Source organism: Macaca thibetana, chromosome 5 (assembly GCF_024542745.1).
Source record: "Macaca thibetana thibetana isolate TM-01 chromosome 5, ASM2454274v1, whole genome shotgun sequence".
NCBI classification, from domain to species: Eukaryota; Metazoa; Chordata; class Mammalia; order Primates; family Cercopithecidae; genus Macaca; species Macaca thibetana.
In genome coordinates this window covers 147,492,411-147,514,450 of record NC_065582.1, presented here as the reverse complement: position 1 = coordinate 147,514,450, position 22,040 = coordinate 147,492,411, and the positions used below count along the sequence as shown (strand labels likewise).

Below are 22,040 nucleotides of genomic sequence, written 5' to 3'. Positions count from 1 at the left end.
CAGATTTTGTCGCAAGTTTCTAACTGTTATCTATGGGAAGATTAAACTGCAAGTGGAACCTTGTATTTTTAAAAAACATCCACAGAACCTCTCCACACACTATCACGGCATTAGATAATGCTTTACAGAAAACTTCAAGGAACCAGACCATGGTGCATCATAGCTCCTTGCAGATATGTCTTCACTGAGTTATGATTGTGCACTGTCCTTCAAATATGTCACTATAGCCAGGCGCAGAGCCTGTGCCCCAGTCCCAGCTACTCAGGAGGCTGAGGCGTGAGAATCACTTGAGCCCAGGAGTTCAGGGCTCTAGGAGACTATGATCATGCCTATGAAGAGCCACAGTAATCCAGCCTGGGCAATGCAACAAGACCCCATCTCCTAGGGGAAAAAAAAAAAAAAACCACACACACACACACAGTCACTGTAAGCATCCTTATACAGTGAATACTGGTTGAAGCTGTTGTTCACTGGCTTTTAAACAAATATAACTTTAATTTCAGGAAAATTTTTCCTACAAATTAATTTCTGAGCACTTTGCATTCGTTCTTCCCAGTGAGGTGGCTGTTATCAGCATCCTTCCTTCATTACAAAGGCTCAAGAGCTTGCCCACACAATTTGAGTCAGTTGGCAAGGCTAGTACCGAAACTTGATGCAAATTACAGGCTGGAGATTTCCAACTTGAATGTTTCCTGTTCCACATTCTAGAAACGGGCAAAAAATTCTTTTCAGTATGTTTGGCTTTATTATTAAATGCTAGCCATTATTTGAAACCCTTCTAGAAGCATGTGTTCTCTTTGTCCCTTCTAGATACAATGCTCTTGAGAAGACAGCATTTTCCACAGGAGGCTGTTTCCTCCCCTGGTGCATTTAAGAGACGGTCCTTTCTGGATACAGAGAAATGAACCAACAGTGACCTCTCCAGGTCGGCACTTCCCACTTCTGTACAGTGGCAAAACGATGATATGTAACCTTGCTGTTTATTGTACTTTGTATATTTCCTCTTCAAAGTCTTACACACTCTATCCTCTGCACTGTTAATAGTAACCTATGACATAATTGTAAATATTCAGCTTTTTGATAACTTTTGTATTTTGAAATACTTTAAAATAAAATTGTTGACTAGATATTTTATCTAGATAATCAAATATCTAACCATTTGTGACATTTTCCTGGATTTGGAGACAGAAAAAGAGATAAAGGTAGCTCTGAAGCACATTGTCAAGTTTGGGCAACACAGATGTGAACAGTGTAAAAAGCTTGAAATGAGAAGTTTATACAAATCACAGCAAGCAGAATCAGCCCAGAAGCAATTAATTAGGAAATCAAAATTTAGGAAATTAGGAAAACCAGTCTTGTAAAGAATGAATGAAACTATCAGCTTATATCTGCCAAATCATTCTACTGCATACTACAGAATTCCCATCACAAAATTAAGTCATTTGACTACCCCTGAAAACATACATTATTTGGAATCTTCTCTGAGACTGCGTAAAGGTTCTTTCCCCATATCACACATACAGCACACACCATCAGTACACACACACACACTCTCTCTCCAAGGGAGTCCATACTTTTCCCACATCAGTACATGCTTCCTAGGCCATCCAAGGCCAGTCACCAAAGTGAGCAGCTGACAGAAATGAGTCAGGAGGTCAACTGTGAATGAATCCGATGATATTTTACAGTATGGCCCCAGCAACCTGAGCATTACAGTGGTACCCAGGGGCCTAAGCTAGGGCCCAAGGTGCCAGTAATGTTGTATAGCATCCAAGTATCCCACCTGCATGATGCCTCCAGCTTTAGGACCTGTCCTTCCCTCCCAATGACCAGCCAGAGAACAGGCCAGAGGCCTTGGCTTTACTAAGTGGTACAAAGTTATTATCATAAAACCTACCCACAGTCCCCTGCTTCCTCTAATATGCCTGGAGGTATATTGTAAGGCTGTAGAAATAACAACCACAGGCACCTAGGACTGTGAGGGTGGGTAGATTCTACTTTGGGAGTTACAGGCCTTAGACTTTCACCCATGAGCATACTCATACTGGAGCTTGTTTAGGAAGCCACTCAACCTAGTACAAATAATCTACCCCGTCAATAACGTTAAGAGATCAAACCATGGTGCTACATAACTGCCAACATTTAACAAGATGAAAGATAAAGCTGAATGATTTGTAAGTAACAAAATGGCTGTGCAAGTTTGTTACATATGTATACATGTGCCATATTGGTGTGCTGCACCCATTCACTCGTCATTTACATTAGGTATATCTCCTAATGCTATCCCTCTGCCCTACCCCCTCCCCACAATAGGACCCGGTGTGTGATGTTCCCCTTCCTGTGTCCAAGTGATCTCATTGTTCAATTCCCACCTATGAGTGAGAGCATGCAGTATTTGGTTTTCTGTTCTTGCGATGGTTTGCTGAGAATGATGGTTTCTAGCTGCATCCATGTCCCTACAAAGGACACGAACTCATCCTTTTTAATGGCTGCATAGTATTCCATGGTGTATATGTGCCACGTTTTCTTAATCCAGTCTGTCACTGATGGACGTCTGGGTTGATTCCAAGCCTTTGCTATTGTGAGTAGTGCCGCAATAAACATATGTGTGCATGTGTCTTTATAGCAGCATGACTTACAATCCTTTGGGTATATCCCCAGTAATGGGATGGCTGGGTCAAATGGTATTTCTAGTTCTAGATCCTTGAGGAATTGCCATACTGTTTTCCACAATGGTTGAACTAGTTTACAGTCCCACCAACAGTGTAAAAGTGTTCCTATTTCTCCACATCTTCTCCAGCACCTGTTTCCTGATTTTTTAATGATTGCCATTCTAACTGGTGTGAGATGGTATCTCATTGTGGTTTTGATTTGCATTTCTCTGATGGTGAGTGATGATGAGCATTTTTTCATGTGTCTGTTGGCTGTATGAACGTCTTCTTTTGAGAAGTGTCTGTTCATATCCTTTGCCCACTTTTTGATGGGCTTTTTTCTTGTAAATTTGATTCAGTTCTTTGTAGGTTCTGGATATTAGCCCTTTGTCAGATGAGTAGATTGCAAAAATTTTCTCCCATTCTGTAGGTTGCCTGTTCACTCTGATGGTAGTTTCTTTTGCTGTGCAGAAGCTCTTTAGTTTAATTAGATCCCATTTGTCAATTTTGGCTTTTGTTGCCGTTGCTTTTGGTGTTTTAGACATGAAGTCCTTGCCCATGCCTATGTCCTGAATGGTATTACCTAGGTTTTCCTCTAGGGTTTTTATGGTTTTAGGTCTAACATTTAAGTCTCTAATCCATCTTGAATTAATTTTCATACAAGGAGTAAGGAAAGGATCCAGTTTCAGCTTTCTACTTATGGCTAACCAATTTTCCCAGCACCATTTATTAAATAGGGAATCCTTTCCCCATTTCTTGTTTTTATCAGGTTTGTCAAAGATCAAATGGCTGTAGATGTGTGGTGTTATTTCTGAGGGCTCTGTTCTGTTCCATTGGTCTATATCTCTGTTTTGGTGCCAGCACCATGCTGTTTTGGTTGCTGTAGCCTTGTAGTATAGTTTGAAGTCAGGTAGCGTGATGCTTCCAGCTTTGTTCTTTTGGCTTAGGATTATCTTGGCAATGCAGGCTCTTTTTTGGTTCCATATGAACTTTAAAGCAGTTTTTTCCAATTCTGTAAAGAAAGTCATTGGTGGCTTAATGGGGATGGCATTGAATCTATAAATTACCTTGGGCAGTATGGCCATTTTCACAATATTGATTCTTCCTATCCATGAGCATGGTATGTTCTTACATTTGTTTGTGTCCTCTTTTATTTCACTGAGCAGTGGTTTGCAGTTCTCCTTGAAGAGGTCCTTTACATCCCTTGTAAGTTGGATTCCTAGGTATTTGATTCTCTTTGAAGCAATTGTGAATGGAAGTTCATTCATGATTTGGCTCTCTGTTTGTCTGTTACTGGTGTATAAGAATGCTTGTGATTTTTGCACATTGATTTTGTATCCTGAGACTTTGCTTAAGTTGCTTATCAGCTTAAGGAGATTTTGGGCTGAGATGATGGGGTTTTCTAAATATACAATCATGCCATCTGCAAACAGGGACAATTTGACTTCTTCTTTTCCTAACTGAATACCTTTTATTTCTTTCTCTTGCCTGATTGCCCTAGCCAGAACTTCCAGTACTATGTTGAATAGCAGTGGTGAGAGAGAGCATCCCTGTCTTGTGCCAGTTTTCAAAGGGAATGCTTCCAGTTTCTGCCCATTCAGTATGATATTGCCTGTGGGTCTGTCATAAATAGCTCTTATTATTTTGAGATATGTTCCATCAATACTGAATTTATTTTTTGAGAGTTTTTAGCATGAAGGGCTGTTGAATTTTGTCAAAGGCCTTTTGTGCATCTATTGAGATAATCATGTGGTTTTTGTCTTTGGTTCTGTTTATATGCTGGATTACGTTTATTGATTTGCGTACGTTGAACCAGCCTTGCATCCCAGGGATGAAGCCCACTTGATCATGGTGGATAAGCTTTTTGATGTGCTGCTGCATTTGGTTTGCCAGTATTTTATTGAGGATTTTGCATCGATGTTCATCAGGGATATTGGTCTAAAATTCTCTTTTTATTGTATCTCTGTCACGCTTTGGTATCAGGATGATGTTGGCCTCCTAAAATGAGTTAGAGAGGATTCCCTCTTTTTCTATTGATTGGAATAGTTTCAGAAGGAATAGTACCAACTCCTCCTTGTACCTCTGGTAGAATTCAGCTGTGAATCCGTCTGCTCCTGGACTTTTTTTGGTTGGTAGGCTATTAATTATTGCCTCAATTTCAGAGCCTGCTATTGGTCTATTTGGGGATTCAACTTCTTCCTAGTTTAGTCTTGGGAGAGTGTAAGTGTCCAGGAAATTATCCATTTCTTCTAGGTTTTCTAGTTTATTTGCGTAGAGGTGTTTATAGTATTCTCTGATGGTAGTTTGTATTTCTGTGGGGTCAGTGGTGATATCCCCTTTATCATTTTTTATTGCATCTATTTAATTCTTCTCTCTTTTCTTCTTTATTAGTCTTGCTAGCAGTCTATCAATTTTGTTGATCTTTTCAAAAAACCATCTCCTGGATTCATTGATTTTTTGGAGGGTTTTTTGTGTCTCTATCTCCTTCAGTTCTGCTCTGATCCTGGTTATTTCTTGCCTTCTGCTAGCTTTTCAATGTGTTTGCTCTTGCTTCTCTAGTTCTTTTAATTGTGATGTTAGGGTGTCAATTTTAGATCTTTCCTGCTTTCTCTTGTGGGCATAAATTTCCCTCTACACACTGCTTTAAATGTGTCCCAGAGATTCTGGTATGTTGTATCTTTGTTCTCATTGGTTTCAAAGAATATCTTTATTTCTGCCTTCATTTCGTTATGTACCCAGTAGTCATTCAGGAGCAGGTTGTTCAGTTTCCATGTAGTTGAGCAGTTTTGATTGAGTTTCTGAGTCCTGAGTTCTAGTTTGATTGCACTGTGGTCTGAGAGACAGTTTGTTATAATTTCTGTTCTTGTACATTTGCTGAGGAGTGCTTTACTTCCAATTACGTGGTCAATTTTGGAATAAGTGCGATGTGGTGCTGAGAAGAATGTATATTCTGTTGATTTGAGGTGGAGAGTTCTGTAGATGTCTATTAGGTCTGCTTGGTGCACAGTTGAGTTCAATACCTGGATATCCTTGTTAACTTTCTGTCTCATTGATCTCTCTAATGTTGACAGTGGGGTGTTGAAGTCTCCCATTATTATTATATGGGAGTCTAAGTCTCTTTATAAGTCTCTAAGGACTTGCTTTATGAATCTGGGTGCTCCTGTATTGAGTGCATATATATTTAGGATAGTTAGCTCTTCCTGATGAACTGATCCCTTTACCATTATGTAATGGCCTTCTTTGTCTCTTTTGATCTTTGATGGTTTAAAGTCTGTTTTATCAGAGACTAGGATTGCAACCCCTGCTTTTTGTTTTGTTTTGTTTTCCATTTGCTTGGTAGATCTTCCTCCATCCCTTTATTTTGAGCCTATGTGTGTCTCTGCGTGTGAGATGGGTCTCCTGAATACAGCAGACTGATGGGTCTTGACTCTTTATCCAGTTTGCCAGTCTGTGTCTTTTAATTGGACCATTGAGTCCATTTACATTTAAGGTTAATATTGTTATGTGTGAACTTGATCCTGTCGTTATGATATTAGCTGGTTATTTTGCTCATTAGTTGATGCAGTTTCTTCCTAGCATTGATGGACTTTACATTTTGACATGTTTTGCAATGGCTGGTACCGGTTGTTCCTTTCCATGTTTAGTGCTTCCTTCAGGATCTCTTGTAGGGCAGGCCTGGTGGTGACAAAATCTCTCAGCATTTGCTTGTCTGTAAAGGATTTTATTTCTCCTTCACTTATGAAACTTAGTTTGGCTGGATACGAAATTCTGGGTTTAAAATTCTTTTCTTTAAGAATGTTGAATATCGGCCCCCACTCTCTTCTGGCTTGGAGACTTTCTGCCGAGAGATCTGTTGTTAGTCTGATGGGCTTCCCTTTGTGGGTAACCCGACCTTTCTCTCTGGCTGCCCTTAACATTTTTTCCTTCATTTCAACTTTGGTGAATCTGACAATTATGTGTCTTGGAGTTGCTCTTCTCGAGGAGTATCTTTGTGGCGTTCTCTGTATTTCCTGAATTTGAATGTTGGCCTGCCCTACTAGGTTGGGGAAGTTCTCCTGGATGATATCCTGCAGAGTGTTTTCCAACTTGGTTCCATTTTCCCCGTCACTTTCAGGCACACCGATCAAGACGTAGATTTGGTCTTTTCACATAATACCATATTTCTTGAAGGCTTTGTTCATTTCTTTTTACTCTTTTTTCTCTACACTTCTCACTTCATTTCATTCATTTGATCTTCAATTGCTGATACTCTTTCTTCCAGTTGATTGAGTCGGTTACTGAAGCTTGTGCATTTGTCACATAGTTCTCGTGTTATGGTTTTCATCTCTATCAGTTCTTTTAAGGTCTTCTCTGCATTGATAATTCTAGTTATCCATTCATCCATTCTTTTTTCAAGGTTTTTAGTTTCTTTGCGCTGGTTATGTAGTTCCTCCTTTAGCTCTGAGAAGTTTGATCGACTGAAGCCTTCTTCTCTTGTCAGTCATTCTCTGTCCAGCTTTGTTCCGTTGCTGGCGATGAGCTGCGTTCCTTTGGAGGGGGAGATGCGCTCTGATTTTTTGTATTTCCAGCTTTTCTGCACTGCTTTTTCCCCATCTTTGTGGTTTTATCTGCCTTTGGTCTTTGATGATGGTGACGTACTGACAGGGTTTTGGTGTGGGTGTCCCGTTTGTTAGTTTTCCTTCTAACAGGACCCTCAGCTGTAGGTCTGTTGGAGTTTGCTTGAGGCCCACTGCAGACCCTGTTTGCCTGGGTATCAGCAGCGGAGGCTGCAGAAGATAGAATATTGCTGAACAGCAAGTGTTGCTGTGTGATTCTTGCTCTGGACGCTTCGTCTCAGGGGTGTACCCCGCCATGTGAGGTGTGAGGTGTCGGTCTGCACCTAGCAGGGGATGTCTCCCAGTTAGGCTACTCAGGGGTCAGGGACCCACTTCAGCAGGCAGTCTGTCCGTTCTCAGATCTCAACCTCCGTGCTGGGAGATCCACTGCCCTCTTCAAAGCTGTCAGACAGGGGCATTTACCTCTGCTGAGGTTTCTGCTGCTTTTTGTTTAGCTATGCCCTGTCCCCAGAGGAGGAGTCTACCGAGGCAGGCTGGCCTCCTTGAGCTGTGGTGGGCTCCACCCAATTCGAGCTTCCCAGCGGCTTTGTTTACCTACTTAAGCCTCAGCAATAGCGGGCACCCCTCCCCCAGCCTCACTGACATCTTGCAGTTAGATCTCAGACTGCTGTGCTAGCAATGAGGGAGGCTCCGTGGGCATGGGACCCTCTGGGCCAGGTGTGGGATATAATCTCCTGCTGTGCCATTTGCTAAGACCCTTGGTAAAGCACAGTATTAGGGTGGGAGTTACCCTATTTTCCAGGTGTTGTGTGTCTCAATTTCCTTTGGCTAGGAAAAGGAATTCCCTTCCCCCTTGCGCTTCCCAGGTGAGGCGATGCCTCGCCCTGCTTCAGCTCTCGCTGGTCGGGATGCACCTGCGGACCAGCGCCAACTGTCCGACACACCCCGGTGAGATGAACCCAGTACCTCAGTTGAAAATGCAGAGAGGGGGGCGGAGCAAGATGGCCGAATAGGAGCAGCTCCAGTCTCCAACTCCCAGCGCGAGCGACACAGAAGACCGGTGATTTCTGCATTTTCAACTGAGGTACTGGGTTCATCTCACTGGGGAGTGCCGGACGATCGGTGCTGGTCAGCTGCTGCAGCCCGACCAGCGAGAGCTGAAGCAGGGCGAGGCATTGCCTCACCTGGGAAGCGCAAGGGGGAAGGGAGTCCCTTTTCCTAGCCAGGGGAACTGAGACACACAACACCTGGAAAATCGGGTAACTCCCACCCCAATACTGCGCTTTAAGCAAACAGGCACACCAGGAGATCATATCCCACACCTGGCCGGGAGGGTCCCACACCCACGGAGCCTCCCTCATTGCTAGCGCAGCAGTCTGTGATCTACCGGCAAGGCAGCAGCGAGGCTGGGGGAGGGGCGCCCGCCATTGCTGAGGCTTAAGTAGGTAAACAAAGCTGCTGGGAAGCTCGAACTGGGTGGAGCTCACAGCAGCTCAAGGAAACCTGCCTGTCTCTGTAGACTCCACCTCTGGGGACAGGGCACAGTAAACTAAACAAACGCAGGAGACACCTCTGCAGACGCAAACGACTCTGTCTGACAGCTTTGAAGAGAGCAGTGGATCTCCCAACACGGAGGTTGAGATCTGAGAAGGGACAGAATCCCTGCTCAAGTGGGTCCCTGATCCCTGAGTAGCCTAACTGGGAGACATCCCCCACTAGGGGCAGTCTGACACCCCACACCTCACAGGAAGGAGTACACCCCTGAGAGGAAGCTTCCAAAGCAAGAATCAGACAGGTACACTCGCTGTTCAGAAATATTCTATCTTCTGCAGCCTCCGCTGCTGATACCCAGGCAAACAGGGTCTGGAGTGGACCTCAAGCAATCTCCAACAGACCTACAATTGAGGGTCCTGACTGTTAGAAGGAAAACTATCAAACAGGAAGGACATCTACACCAAATCCCCATCAGTACATCACCATCATCAAAGACCAGAGGCAGATAAAACCACAAAGATGGGGAAAAAGCAGGGCAGAAAAGCTGGAAATTCAAAAAATAAGAGTGCATCTCCCCCGGCAAAGGAGCGCAGCTCATCGCCAGCAACGGATCAAAGCTGGACAGAGAATGACTTTGACGAGATGAGAGAAGAAGGCTTCAGTCCATCAAATTTCTCAGAGCTAAAGGAGGAATTACGTACCCAGCGCAAAGAAACTAAAAATCTTGAAAAAAAAGTGGAAGAATTGATGGCTAGAGTAATTAATGCAGAGAAGGTCCTAAACGAAATGAAAGAGATGAAAACCATGACACGAGAAATACGTGACAAATGCACAAGCTTCAGTAACCGACTCGATCAACTGGAAGAAATAGTATCAGCGATTGAGGATCAAATGAATGAAATGAAGCGAGAAGAGAAACCAAAAGAACAAAGAAGAAAAAGAAATGAACAAAGCCTGCAAGAAGTATGGGATTATGTAAAAAGACCAAATCTACGTCTGATTGGGGTGCCTGAAAGTGAGGGGGAAAATGAAACCAAGTTGGAAAACACTCTGCAGGATATCATCCAGGAGAACTTCCCCAACCTAGTAGGGCAGGCCAACATTCAAATCCAGGAAATACAGAGAACGCCACAAAGATACTCCTCAAGAAGAGCAACTCCAAGACACATAATTGCCAGATTCACCAAAGTTGAAATGAAGGAAAAAATGTTAAGGGCAGCCAGAGAGAAAGGTCGGGTTACCCACAAAGGGAAGCCCATCAGACTAACAGCAGATCTCTCGGCAGAAAGTCTCCAAGCCAGAAGAGAGTGGGGGCCGATATTCAACATTCTTAAAGAATTTTAAACCCAGAATTTCATATCCAGCCAAACTAAGTTTCATAAGTGAAGGAGAAATAAAATCCTTTACAGATAAGCAAATGCTTAGAGATTTTGTCACCACTAGGCCTGCCTTACAAGAGACCCTGAAGGAAGCACTAAACATGGAAAGGAACAACCAGTACCAGCCATTGCAAAAACATGCCAAAATGTAAAGACCATCGAGGCTAGAAAGAAACTGCATCAACTAACGAGCAAAATAACCAGTTAATATCATAATGGCAGGATCAAGTTCACACATAACAATCTTAACCTTAAATGTAAATGGACTCAATGCTCCAATTAAAAGACACAGACTGGCAAACTGGATAAAGAGTCAAGACCCATCAGTCTGCTGTATTCAGGAGACCCATCTCACACGCAGAGACATACATAGGCTCAAAATAAAGGGATGGAGGAAGATTTACCAAGCAAATGGAGAACAAAAAAAAGCAGGGGTTGCAATCCTAGTCTCTGATAAAACAGACTTTAAACCATCAAAGATCAAAAGAGACAAAGAAGGCCATTACATAATGGTAAGGGGATCAATTCAACAGGAAAGAGCTAACTCTCCTAAATATATACGCACCCAATACAGGAGCACCCAGATTCATAAAGCAAGTCCTTAGAGACTTACAAAGAGACTTAGACTCCCATACAATAATAATGGGAGACTTCAACACTCCACTGTCAACATTAGACAGATCAACGAGACAGAAAGTTAACAAGGATATCCAGGAATTGAACTCATCTCTGCAGCAAGCAGACCTAATAGACATCTATAGAACTCTCCACCCCAAATCAACAGAATATACATTCTTCTCAGCACCACATCATACTTACTCCAAAATTGACCACGTAATTGGAAGTAAAGCACTCCTCAGCAAATGTACAAGAACAGAAATTATAACAAACTGTCTCTCAGACCACAGTGCAATCAAACTAGAACTCAGGACTCAGAAACTCAATCAAAACCGCTCAACTACATGGAAACTGAACAACCTGCTCCTGAATGACTACTGGGTACATAACGAAATGAAGGCAGAAATAAAGATGTTCTTTGAAACCAATGAGAACAAAGATACAACATACCAGAATCTCTGGGACACATTTAAAGCAGTGTGTAGAGGGAAATTTATAGCACTAAATGCCCACAAGAGAAAGCAGGAAAGATCTAAAATTGACACTCTAACATCGCAATTAAAAGAACTAGAGAAGCAAGAGCAAACACATTCGAAAGCTAGCAGAAGGCAAGAAATAACTAAGATCAGAGCAGAACTGAAGGAGATAGAGACACAAAAAACCCTCCAAAAAATCAGTGAATCCAGGAGATGGTTTTTTGAAAAGATCAACAAAATTGACAGACCACTAGCCAGACTAATAAAGAAGAAAAGAGAGAAGAATCAAATCGACGCAATTAAAAATGATAAAGGGGATATCACCACCGACCCCACAGAAATACAAACTACCATCAGAGAATACTATAAACACCTCTACGCAAATAAACTGGAAAATCTAGAAGAAATGGATAATTTCCTGGACACTTACACTCTTCCAAGACTAAACCAGGAAGAAGTTGAATCCCTGAATAGACCAATAGCAGGCTCTGAAATTGAGGCAACAATTAATAGCCTACCAACCAAAAAAAGTCCAGGACCAGATGGATTCACAGCTGAATTCTACCAGAGGTACAAGGAGGAGTTGGTACCATTCCTTCTGAAACTATTCCAATCAATAGAAAAAGAGGGAATCCTCCCTAACTCATTTTATGAGGCCAACATCATCCTGATACCAAAGCCTGGCAGAGAGACACAACAAAAAAAGAGAATTTTAGACCAATATCCCTGATGAACATCGATGCAAAAATCCTCAATAAAATACTGGCAAACCGGATTCAGCAACACATCAAAAAGCTTATCCACCATGATCAAGTGGGCTTCATCCCTGGGATGCAAGGCTGGTTCAACATTCACAAATCAATAAACATAATCCAGCATATAAACAGAACCAAAGACAAGAACCACATGATTATCTCAATTGATGCAGAAAAGGCTTTTGACAAAATTCAACAGCCCTTCATGCTAAAAACGCTCAATAAATTCGGTATTGATGGAACGTACCTCAAAATAATAAGAGCTATTTATGACAAACCCACAGCCAATATCATACTGAATGGGCAAAAACTGGAAAAATTCCCTTTGAAAACTGGCACAAGACAGGCATGCCCTCTCTCACCACTCCTATTCAACATAGTGTTGGAAGTTCTGGCTAGGGCAATCAGGCAAGAGAAAGAAATCAAGGGTATTCAGTTAGGAAAAGAAGAAGTCAAATTGTCCCTGTTTGCAGATGACATGATTGTATATTTAGAAAACCCCATCGTCTCAGCCCAAAATCTCCTTAAGCTGATAAGCAACTTCAGCAAAGTCTCAGGATACAAAATTAATGTGCAAAAATCACAAGCATTCTTATACACCAGTAACAGACAAACAGAGAGCCAAATCAGGAATGAACTTCCATTCACAATTGCTTCAAAGAGAATCAAATACCTAGGAATCCAACTTACAAGGGATGTAAAGGACCTCTTCAAGGAGAACTACAAACCACTGCTCAGTGAAATAAAAGAGGACACAAACAAATGTAAGAACATACCATGCTCATGGATAGGAAGAATCAATATCGTGAAAATGGCCATACTGCCCAAGGTAATTTATAGATTCAATGCCATCCCCATCAAGCTACCAATGAGTTTCTTCACAGAATTGGAAAAAAACTGCTTTAAAGTTCATATGGAACCAAAAAAGAGCCCGCATCTCCAAGACAATCCTAAGTCAAAAGAACAAAGCTGGAGGCATCACGCTACCTGACTTCAAACTATACTACAAGGCTACAGTAACCAAAACAGCATGGTACTGGTACCAAAACAGAGATATAGACCAATGGAACAGAACAGAGTCCTCAGAAATAATACCACACATCTACAGCCATTTGATCTTTGACAAACCTGAGAGAAACAAGAAATGGGGAAAGGATTCCCTATTTAATAAATGGTGCTGGGAAAATTGGCTAGCCATAAGTAGAAAGCTGAAACTGGATCCTTTCCTTACTCCTTATAGGAAAATTAATTCAAGATGGATTAGAGACTTAAATGTTAGACCTAATACCATAAAAATCCTAGAGGAAAACCTAGGTAGTACCATTCAGGACATAGGCATGGGCAAAGACTTCATGTCTAAAACACCAAAAGCAACGGCAGCAAAAGCCAAAATTGACAAATGGGATCTCATTAAACTAAGGAGCTTCTGCACAGCAAAAGAAACTACCATCAGAGTGAACAGGCAACCTACAGAATGGGAGAAAATTTTTGCAATCTACTCATCTGACAAAGGGCTAATATCCAGAACCTACAAAGAACTCAAACAAATTTACAAGAAAAAAACAAACAACCCCATCAAAAAGTGGGCAAAGGATATGAACAGACATTTCTCAAAAGAAGACATTCATACAGCCAACAGACACATGAAAAAATGCTCATCATCACTGGCCATCAGAGAAATGCAAATCAAAACCACAATGAGATACCATCTCACACCAGTTAGAATGGCAATCATTAAAAAGTCAGGAAACAACAGGTGCTGGAGAGGATGTGGAGAAATAGGAACACTTTTACACTGTTGGTGGGACTGTAAACTAGTTCAACCATTGTGGAACACAGTATGGCGATTCCTCAAGGATCTAGAACTAGATGTACCATATGACCCAGCCATCCCATTACTGGGTATATACCCAAAGGATTATAAATTATGCTGCTATAAAGACACATGCACACGTATGTTTATTGCAGCACTATTCACAATAGCAAAGACTTGGAATCAACCCAAATGTCCATCAGTGACAGATTGGATTAAGAAAATGTGGCACATATACACCATGGAATACTATGCAGCCATAAAAAAGGATGAGTTTGAGTCCTTTGTAGGGACTTGGATGCAGCTGGAAACCATCATTCTTAGCAAACTATCACAAGAACAGAAAACCAAACACCGCATGTTCTCACTCATAGGTGGGAACTGAACAATGAGATCACTCGGACTCAGGAAGGGGAACATCACACACTGGGGCCTATCATGGGGAGGGGGGAGGGGGGAGGGATTGCATTGGGAGTTATACCTGATGTAAATGACGAGTTGATGGGTGCAGCACACCAACATGGCACAAGTATACATATGTAACAAACCTGCACGTTATGCACATGTACCCTACAACTTAAAGTATAATAATAATAAATAAATAAAAAAAAAAAAAAAAAAGAAAATGCAGAAATCACCTGCCTTCTGTGCCGCTCACACTGGGAGCTGGAGCTGGAGCTGCTCCTATTCGGCCATCCAAGTATACAGTTTTATGCTGCAAAGATACCATGTGGCATCAAGTGGCTCCAAAAGACCACATCACTGGTGGCTCCAATGAAGACTCAACCCCAATGCAGACCATTCCGATTCACATCCAAACTGCTGCAGAACCACCAACTGCCTCCTTCCATGAATCTCAGTCATTCACCTCATGGTCACGAGGGCTTCAAAGAGGAATCAAACAGACCTATGCCATCCTCATAAAGGGCATATTTTACAATTTCTAATTCTAAAAGAAATGCTATTTATTTTACACACATATTATCCCAATCTTGTGTTTAAAACATTTAAAATTATAAACAAAATCATAATGAACAAGTGAAGGACACTATGCCGCGTCCTGGCTGCATGCAGATTCAAGTCCCTCTCCTGGGGGCTGCAGAAGAAGTAGGGAGACGTGACTTACATATCCAAAAGGCATAGAAATGGAAGAACATGAATAGGAAAGCCAGCCTCACCCTACTGGTGAGAAAACCTTTCCTGAACCAGAAGAGTTTCAAGACAGACTTTAACAAAGACAGGGTCGTGACTCAGCAGGCAAGGGCTTAGGCAATGTTTTATTTCCATAATGAATTAATCTCCAAAAAGGACATTTTTCACACTGGTAAATACAGTTTAAATGTCTCAAGAACTTTGTCTCATCACCCAAACAAGACTACCAGTTCCTTAAAGCATAGAATACGATCCTTATTTTACATTCATTTTAGTATATACCTCACAGAGGTAGCACAGACCTCTGAGCATTTACCAACAAGATTTAAAAATAGCTAGACATCTAAATTCTAGGCTAGGTCCACAGCCTCAGGGCCACTCAATATATTCGGTTATAGGAATAACCCAAACTTCCAACAGGGTTTGTGGAAGCCATCACAGGACGGGACTAGATCTCCCAGGGGCAAAGTGAACGAAAGCCAATGTTCATTTTGTCCCCCACCCTAGTGAACTGAAGAGCCTGACCCAGCCTGGTTCCTACTGGTTTGAACCTGATGGGTTGAGACTCTAGAAGGATAAGAATGTCTGAGAATCTTCTGCAGCCCCCCACACTGCAAAGTCCCATAACAGACCTCTCCTTGAAATCCTATTCACAGCAGAGATGTGGTCAGCACACACAGAAGGAGTGAGGCTGGGAATCCCAAGTTCTGACTCCTCGACTGCCAATGTTATGTTTCACACAACAGGCGAGTAAGGAATACAGTGAGCTTTTTAATCCAATCATTTGCAAATTAATAAGTAAGTAATATACCAACATAATATTTTGCTGTACAAGATGACAATCTTAAAAAGAATTTATACATGTATCATGTGGAACATTTTTATTCCTAATTTATACTTTGAAAGATATCTGACAATGTACAAAGAATACCCAGTTCTAGGTGATGACTGTTTTGTATAATCATTTATTTACAAAATTTCACCACATAATAGGAACTACCTTTAAAAAAAATCAGCATTGGTCCTATAAAGGCCATTGGGATAAATTCTTAAGCCTACAAAAGACGCCTTAGTACTACTGCTCCCAAGCTCAATATCGTTAACTAAAATCTGACTCCAAGGCCCAGGCGTAGTCTCTAGTTCCAATTCTACAGTCATTCAAAAGCACATCTAACTAGATTGACAAGGGACAGTGGAGGACCCAAGCAGTCCTATCAACCTCTATAAGAGGTGTACATAAGCCTACTGCTCATACCCTTCTAGCCATACCACCCTTTATTTATAATGGGACACCAGGTCATCCCATTATGCTAAAACATGGTTGCTCTGGGAAAAAACAAGGCTTTCTCTAAACCAGCTGGACTGGTCAGGAAGGAGAGTAAAAAGTGGCTGTCGCTAGTGAAAAATGGTTTCATTTCTTCGAACTTTTTCCTTTTCCTTTTCTGGGCTCCTTATCTTTTTCTGGTTTTGAAGGCTTTGAAGGTTTTGTCTTTTTCTGTTGGGGGAGGGAGAAGATAACAAAATAGTTAATAGCTGTGTTTATGAGTAAATGAAATAAGTTCATCTCTACAACAAATCTAATCTTTACCTGCAACTTACTTAAAGAAGGGAGGCTGCAAACATCGAGATCTTGAACTACTGCGACCCATGAAGCACTTACTTTCAAGCAACAACTGCCCTACTTACAGCCTTTAAAAGCTGGCAGTAAAATCTGAGAGGGTATTTAGAATTTAGAACTAAGATCTGTTCCCCATGTAAGGCAGTTTCTTGGATTTAGGACAGAGGTATACTTAGAAAAGACAAAATAAGCAAGAGATAATTGACAAATAGGGTAATGTTTAGATGAAGAATTTCCTCTTCTTTTAGTTTCAGATTAGAGGTGTAAACACAGTCATTTTGTGAAAGCAGAAGAGAGGGAGAGAGGGAGACCACCCCTTAGGGTCTACATGAGCCACAGTGAAGAAGGCCACTATTCCTACTCCTGCATATAGAAAACAGAAATGAAAGGCAAGCAGCACCCACACCCAGCAAAGGACAGAGGAGGATCGGACGAGGTTCATTGGCTCAACCAGCTGTAAACAGCAGGCTGATACCACAGTTGGCTTTCATCTTTCCCATCAAAAGACAAGAATATTTTGCTCTGAGAAACTTCTACAAAGCAGTTTAGTGGCTATAGCAAAACATACACAACAGAAGAAACTGTTTTGTTAAAAACATTTTTCTTGAAAGCATATACCAATGGCCAGATAAATAAAAATGGTACTTTTTCTAACAGAACATATGGCCATCAAAATCATGTCCTGTTTTCTTGCCGTTTGGCTCTTCGACTACTATAAGAAACTGTTTATAAAAATGAAATCTCTACCTTCTCCACCCTCAACCATGATGAACAAAAAAACTTAGAAGTATTTTCAATTTATTCTGCCATGTGCTGAAAAGGCCCTATTATTCACCAGGCAAGGAAAGATCATCTATTTTGAGGTTCTCCTGTCGGTGGCTTAAAGTACTACCTTGATCATGGCATCAGTTTCTATAGCATCTTGGTCTTTCTCATCAGATTGAGAGTCATCTTCATTTAACTCTTCATTGTATTCCGAATCCAGGGATGGGCTTGTGCTGTGTCTAGATGCCTTTATAGCTTGAAGTGAATATGGAGTAAGGTGGGCTTCCTTATTGTAAGCTCTTGTGAAGGCTGCTTTCACCTACGTGAAAGGAGTAGACGGAGTTTTTAAAAATATAAGTCCCAAACAATTATTTTAAACTCTGGAAGCCTAAAGAGACCCTGAGGCCCCCTTGCAACTGTTTGCAAAGTATTTATGTATATACATGTAAATCTAAGTATGTGCATTTTTCTATGGATAAGTTCCGTATTTTTCATAACATTCTTAACAGAGCCCATGACAAAAAAGACTCAAGGCCGGGCGGGCTCACACCTCTCCATGAGAATCTTGAACCCAGGAGGTGGAGGTTGCAGTGAGCTGAGATCGCGCCATTGCACTCCAAGTTGGGTGACAGAGTGAGATTCTGTCTAATAAAAAAAGGATTTGGGAACTTTAGGCAAACAAACAAACAAAAGGTCACTTCAAGTCATCATGTTTACCTATTCAGCATTCTCCACATTTCTACAAAGTAGTAAGCAAAGTTAGTCAGTGAATCAGTAAATCAAAAAGGGGCTTGGCTGGGTGCAGTGGCTCATGCCTATAATCCCAGCACTTCGCAAGGCCAAAGCAGGCAGATCACATAAGGCCAGGAGTCCGAGACCACCCTGGCCAACACGGGGAAACCCTGTCTCTACTAAAAATACAAAACTTAGCCAGGCGTGATGGAGCACACCTATAATCCCAGCTACTTGGGAGGCTGAGGCAGGAGAATCGCTTGAACCTGAGAGGTGGAGGTTGCAGTAAGCCGAGATCGTACCACTGCCCTTCAGCTTGGGCAAACGAGTGAGACTGTCTCCAAAAAAAAAAAAAGAAAAAGGAAAAGAAAAAAAAAAAAAAAAAAAAGTGAGGGGAGCTCATCATAAGATATAAGTTGGCCTTTAATTTCCATAAAACACAAGATACCTTTTCCATAATAATAGTAGTTACTTCAAAATACTACGAAACTTGAAAGTCTTACCTTCAAGCTTCTAATCATAATTCCTGAATTAGTCCATGAATTCTAACAATGGATGTCTGCTGTGAGAATATACTGATAACCATAAAGTCGGGTCAAAGTTCTGGAGAGGGCAAACTAGAGAGACTGAGTCTTCTAAACGCATTCATTACACAGGTGCAAGAGTTGGGTACTGGATGTTACATATTCATGATGTATCACTTTAGTTTTTTTGTGCTCATTATAAGAAAAGCGGGGATATATTATTACAGGGAAGATTATCCAACTGGAATAAATGCTGAATCCACAGATTAGGTAGACTAAGAAAAAGAAAATTTATACAAATCCTCAGCCAATAAACACATTTTATTTTTACGACCCATTACCACCAGAGCTCACAGCTCAACTTTTAATTCCCTAGGCTCATCCTCTCACCCTTTATAAAGAATATATTTATATTTGCTCCTCAAATTTCACTTCTTGTTTTTCCACTGAGCATAAAGCAAATATAAAAATACAAATTGTAAAGTCAAGTCCAGAAGTCTACTCTTAATACTGCATTCAAATAGTATCTATGGAAAATATAGGTCATAATAAGCAACAAGCATTTAAGGGGAAAAAGAAGTAAATCTTTTTATAAAGCATCTAAAACACCTCTGAAGTACCGTCAGTACAAACCTGGTATTAGAAAGTGATGGAGAACCAGTGAGTGACATGATTTACCTTGGGATCCAGCTTTGAAAAGGGACTAGGTTTGCCACCCCAGCTGCTAATTTCCATGATATTCTCAAAGTCTTCTTTCATCAAATAATATGTGTCCATAAGTGCAACAACATCCTGTACCCCGTCGACTCCTTGTGAGGTCAAGGGCTGTACAAGTGCATCCCTTAGATGTGACAGATAATCCATGTTTACAGTCCTTTTGCTGGAGTAAGTTCTGAAACCACAACAAAAAAGACATAGTCAACAGCAAAGTATCAACTTAAGTCATACTGTGCATAACAGCACTGAGTTAATCAGGCAGAGTTCACTCCAATTTCAATAATGCTGAATGGAACGCATACTATTTGACAGCCAACTGGTGTAGTTTGGAAAGCCCAGCACCACAGCATAAGGGTAATGGGCACACATCACATGCCCAAAGGAAGTTTTCTACTTACCCACATCAGTGACTGAAAAACAAATGTGGACTCTACCCTACTCTTAAGGCCCAGGCAACAGAATGTTTGTGTTCATAAATATGACTCGTTCCAAGTTCCAAAATATTAAAAGCAGCAGTAGAAGGCAATGAAATTCCCTATCTCAAGTGTGTGAATGTGTGTAAGACCTTTTGGTCTCGATTATAACACACAAAATCATATATGTATGTTTCTCTCACATTTCCTAATAGTGCTACTCTGAAATCTTCAGTTCTAGAACTGGGTTTTCCCCAAATCTAAGAAAATTGCTGAGTGTTCCCACAAAATCAAAAAGTGATCCACACTGGCCAGAGGAAGGTTTAGGGAAACAGTCTCTGGTTTGCTAAGAACTAGAATGTTATCATAAAATGACTTTCTTTCTCTCTTAAATGTTGTCACTTCTTAAAGACAGAAAGCTACTGAACAAAATAACATTTCAAATGCCACCATCCTAAATCTTGCCAACCCAGCTGCCTCTATCTTCAAACCAGGCAATTATATGCATACATATTTTTATTCATTCATTTATTTATTTATTTATTTATTTTCAGACGAAGTCTTGCTCTTGTTGCCCAGGCTGGAGTGCAGTGGCACAATTTCAGCTCACTGCAACCTCCGCCTTCTAGGTTCAGGAGGCTCTCCTGCCTTTAGCCTCCCGAGTAGCTGGGATTACAGGCGCCCGCTACCACACCCAGCTACTTTTTTTTGTATTTTTGGTAGAGACAGGGTTTCACCATGTTACCCAGGCTGGTCTCAAACTCCTGACAGGTGATCCGCTCGCCTTGGCCTCCCAAAATGCTGGGATTACAGACGTAAGCCACTGCGCCCAGTCTGTATACATATTTTAAACAAGCAACCTCAAAAGCTGTTGGTATCAGAACCAGCATCAGAAGCAGAAAGAAATGATTCTTTACAAATTATCTATGGGTCCTGCTCCTGCCTTCAAGGAACTGAATGTGTGAACCACAAGAAGCCACAGCTTTTCTCCTGATCAGAAATCTAGACTCACCCTCGCAACTATTACCTAGACAAAGAGTTTTTAAAACTCTCCTATTTCAATTTCATCCATTTCCTCTACATTGTCTTCCATAATTAAGGCACGCTAGTACTTAAAGGAAGTAGTGTGGGTCCCTAAACCACAGTACCCCCAAAAATCATGAAACCATTTCCAAAATTGTTCTCCTACAATGTTTACAGTATCATCATTTTCTAGTAGACTCATAGAAAAGTCAAAGATGCCATTTAGGGTACCTAAAGCAAGGGTTCTTAACCTCAGGAATCTGTAATTCCCCAAAAGTGTTTTCTTTGTGGATCTATGCATTGTCGGGGGAATAAAAATCAAAGCATTCAGATTCTCAAAAGCACCTATGACCCCCAAAAAGGTTACGAACCAATAATAAGATCACACTTGCAAGAGAAACAGACCTACAAAAAAGTTCAGTGACTTGATCAGGGTTAAAAAGTAGGGAGGTCTTAATTTACTTTACAAATTGTGAATTCACTATAATGCAGAGATCACACTACTGCATTCCAGCCTGGGTGAGAGAGTGTGACCCTGTCTCAAAAAAGAAGAAGAATCCATAATATTTATGTGTATGCACATTTTCCAAGTTTCTAAAGTTCAACAAAATTGTACCAAATGCAAGTATTTTTGAACTTCCTTAAACTTTTCCAAGCACATTCGTTTTCAGTGATGTGAGCAGCCTCCTCCTGTTGCATGCTAAACTGTTATTTCCAATCCCACATGACTAGGTCAGTTTACTACTAGAGAAAATTGGTAAAAAACAGTTTGTTTCTTTAAATAGTTCAATTATTTTCCGATTAATTATTCTGAAGCTGGGAAGCTATTCCCACTAGTAATAGACATAATAACAATAACAGTGCCATCTCAGACTTCTGTAGTCTTTAAAATTTTAAATTATGACATCTACCATTTTATTCTCCAAAGTATCCTTTTAAGTGGTAAAACAAGAGTTATACTGATTATACATGATAAAACTCAGCCCATAAAATATAAGGAACTTATCCAGGATCATTCATCTAGTTAGCAATAAAATAAAAACTAAAACACAAATCTTTTGACTCACATGATTGTTACTGGATAAAGGCCAAATACATCAAATCGATAAAATACCCGAAACAGAGTAATCCCACCTACCTGAGACTCATATGCAAGGCCAGGTCCTGAACAATACGATCGTGTTTGCCTGTAGACGAGTGCTTCCCCAGCCAGCTCGGGAAGGTGGGAAACTGGGTCATGAACCCTCTCATCAACTCTCCAGGAAGAACACTGGCATAAATGGCCTGAAAAAAATCAATTGCAGTCCAGAATTTATGTTCGGTACAAAGTTACTTCCTTAACAGTCATTGGCTT

General features: G+C 41.0%; 2 protein-coding genes across 6 annotated transcripts in view; one reads left to right on the top strand and one right to left on the bottom strand.

Moving 5' to 3' along the window:
* WDR19 (WD repeat domain 19) overlaps positions 1 to 1,127 on the top strand; it is a 94,122-nt gene extending 92,995 nt beyond the window's left edge. For all 3 annotated transcript variants that reach the window (XM_050790331.1, XM_050790332.1, XM_050790333.1), the window contains one exon: positions 811 to 1,127. The gene's annotated coding sequence lies outside the window, so the exon portion shown is untranslated. The remainder of the gene's footprint in view (positions 1 to 810) is intronic.
* A 13,873-nt stretch (positions 1,128 to 15,000) lies between these two features.
* RFC1 (replication factor C subunit 1) overlaps positions 15,001 to 22,040 on the bottom strand; it is a 77,511-nt gene continuing 70,471 nt past the window's right edge. For all 3 annotated transcript variants that reach the window (XM_050790335.1, XM_050790336.1, XM_050790337.1), the window contains 4 exons: positions 21,825 to 21,970; positions 19,212 to 19,425; positions 17,405 to 17,596; positions 15,001 to 16,389 (listed from right to left, as the gene is read on the bottom strand). In XM_050790335.1, coding sequence (XP_050646292.1) covers positions 16,306 to 16,389; positions 17,405 to 17,596; positions 19,212 to 19,425; positions 21,825 to 21,970 — 636 coding nt within the window. In that variant the 3' untranslated portion in view covers positions 15,001 to 16,305. The remainder of the gene's footprint in view (positions 16,390 to 17,404; positions 17,597 to 19,211; positions 19,426 to 21,824; positions 21,971 to 22,040) is intronic.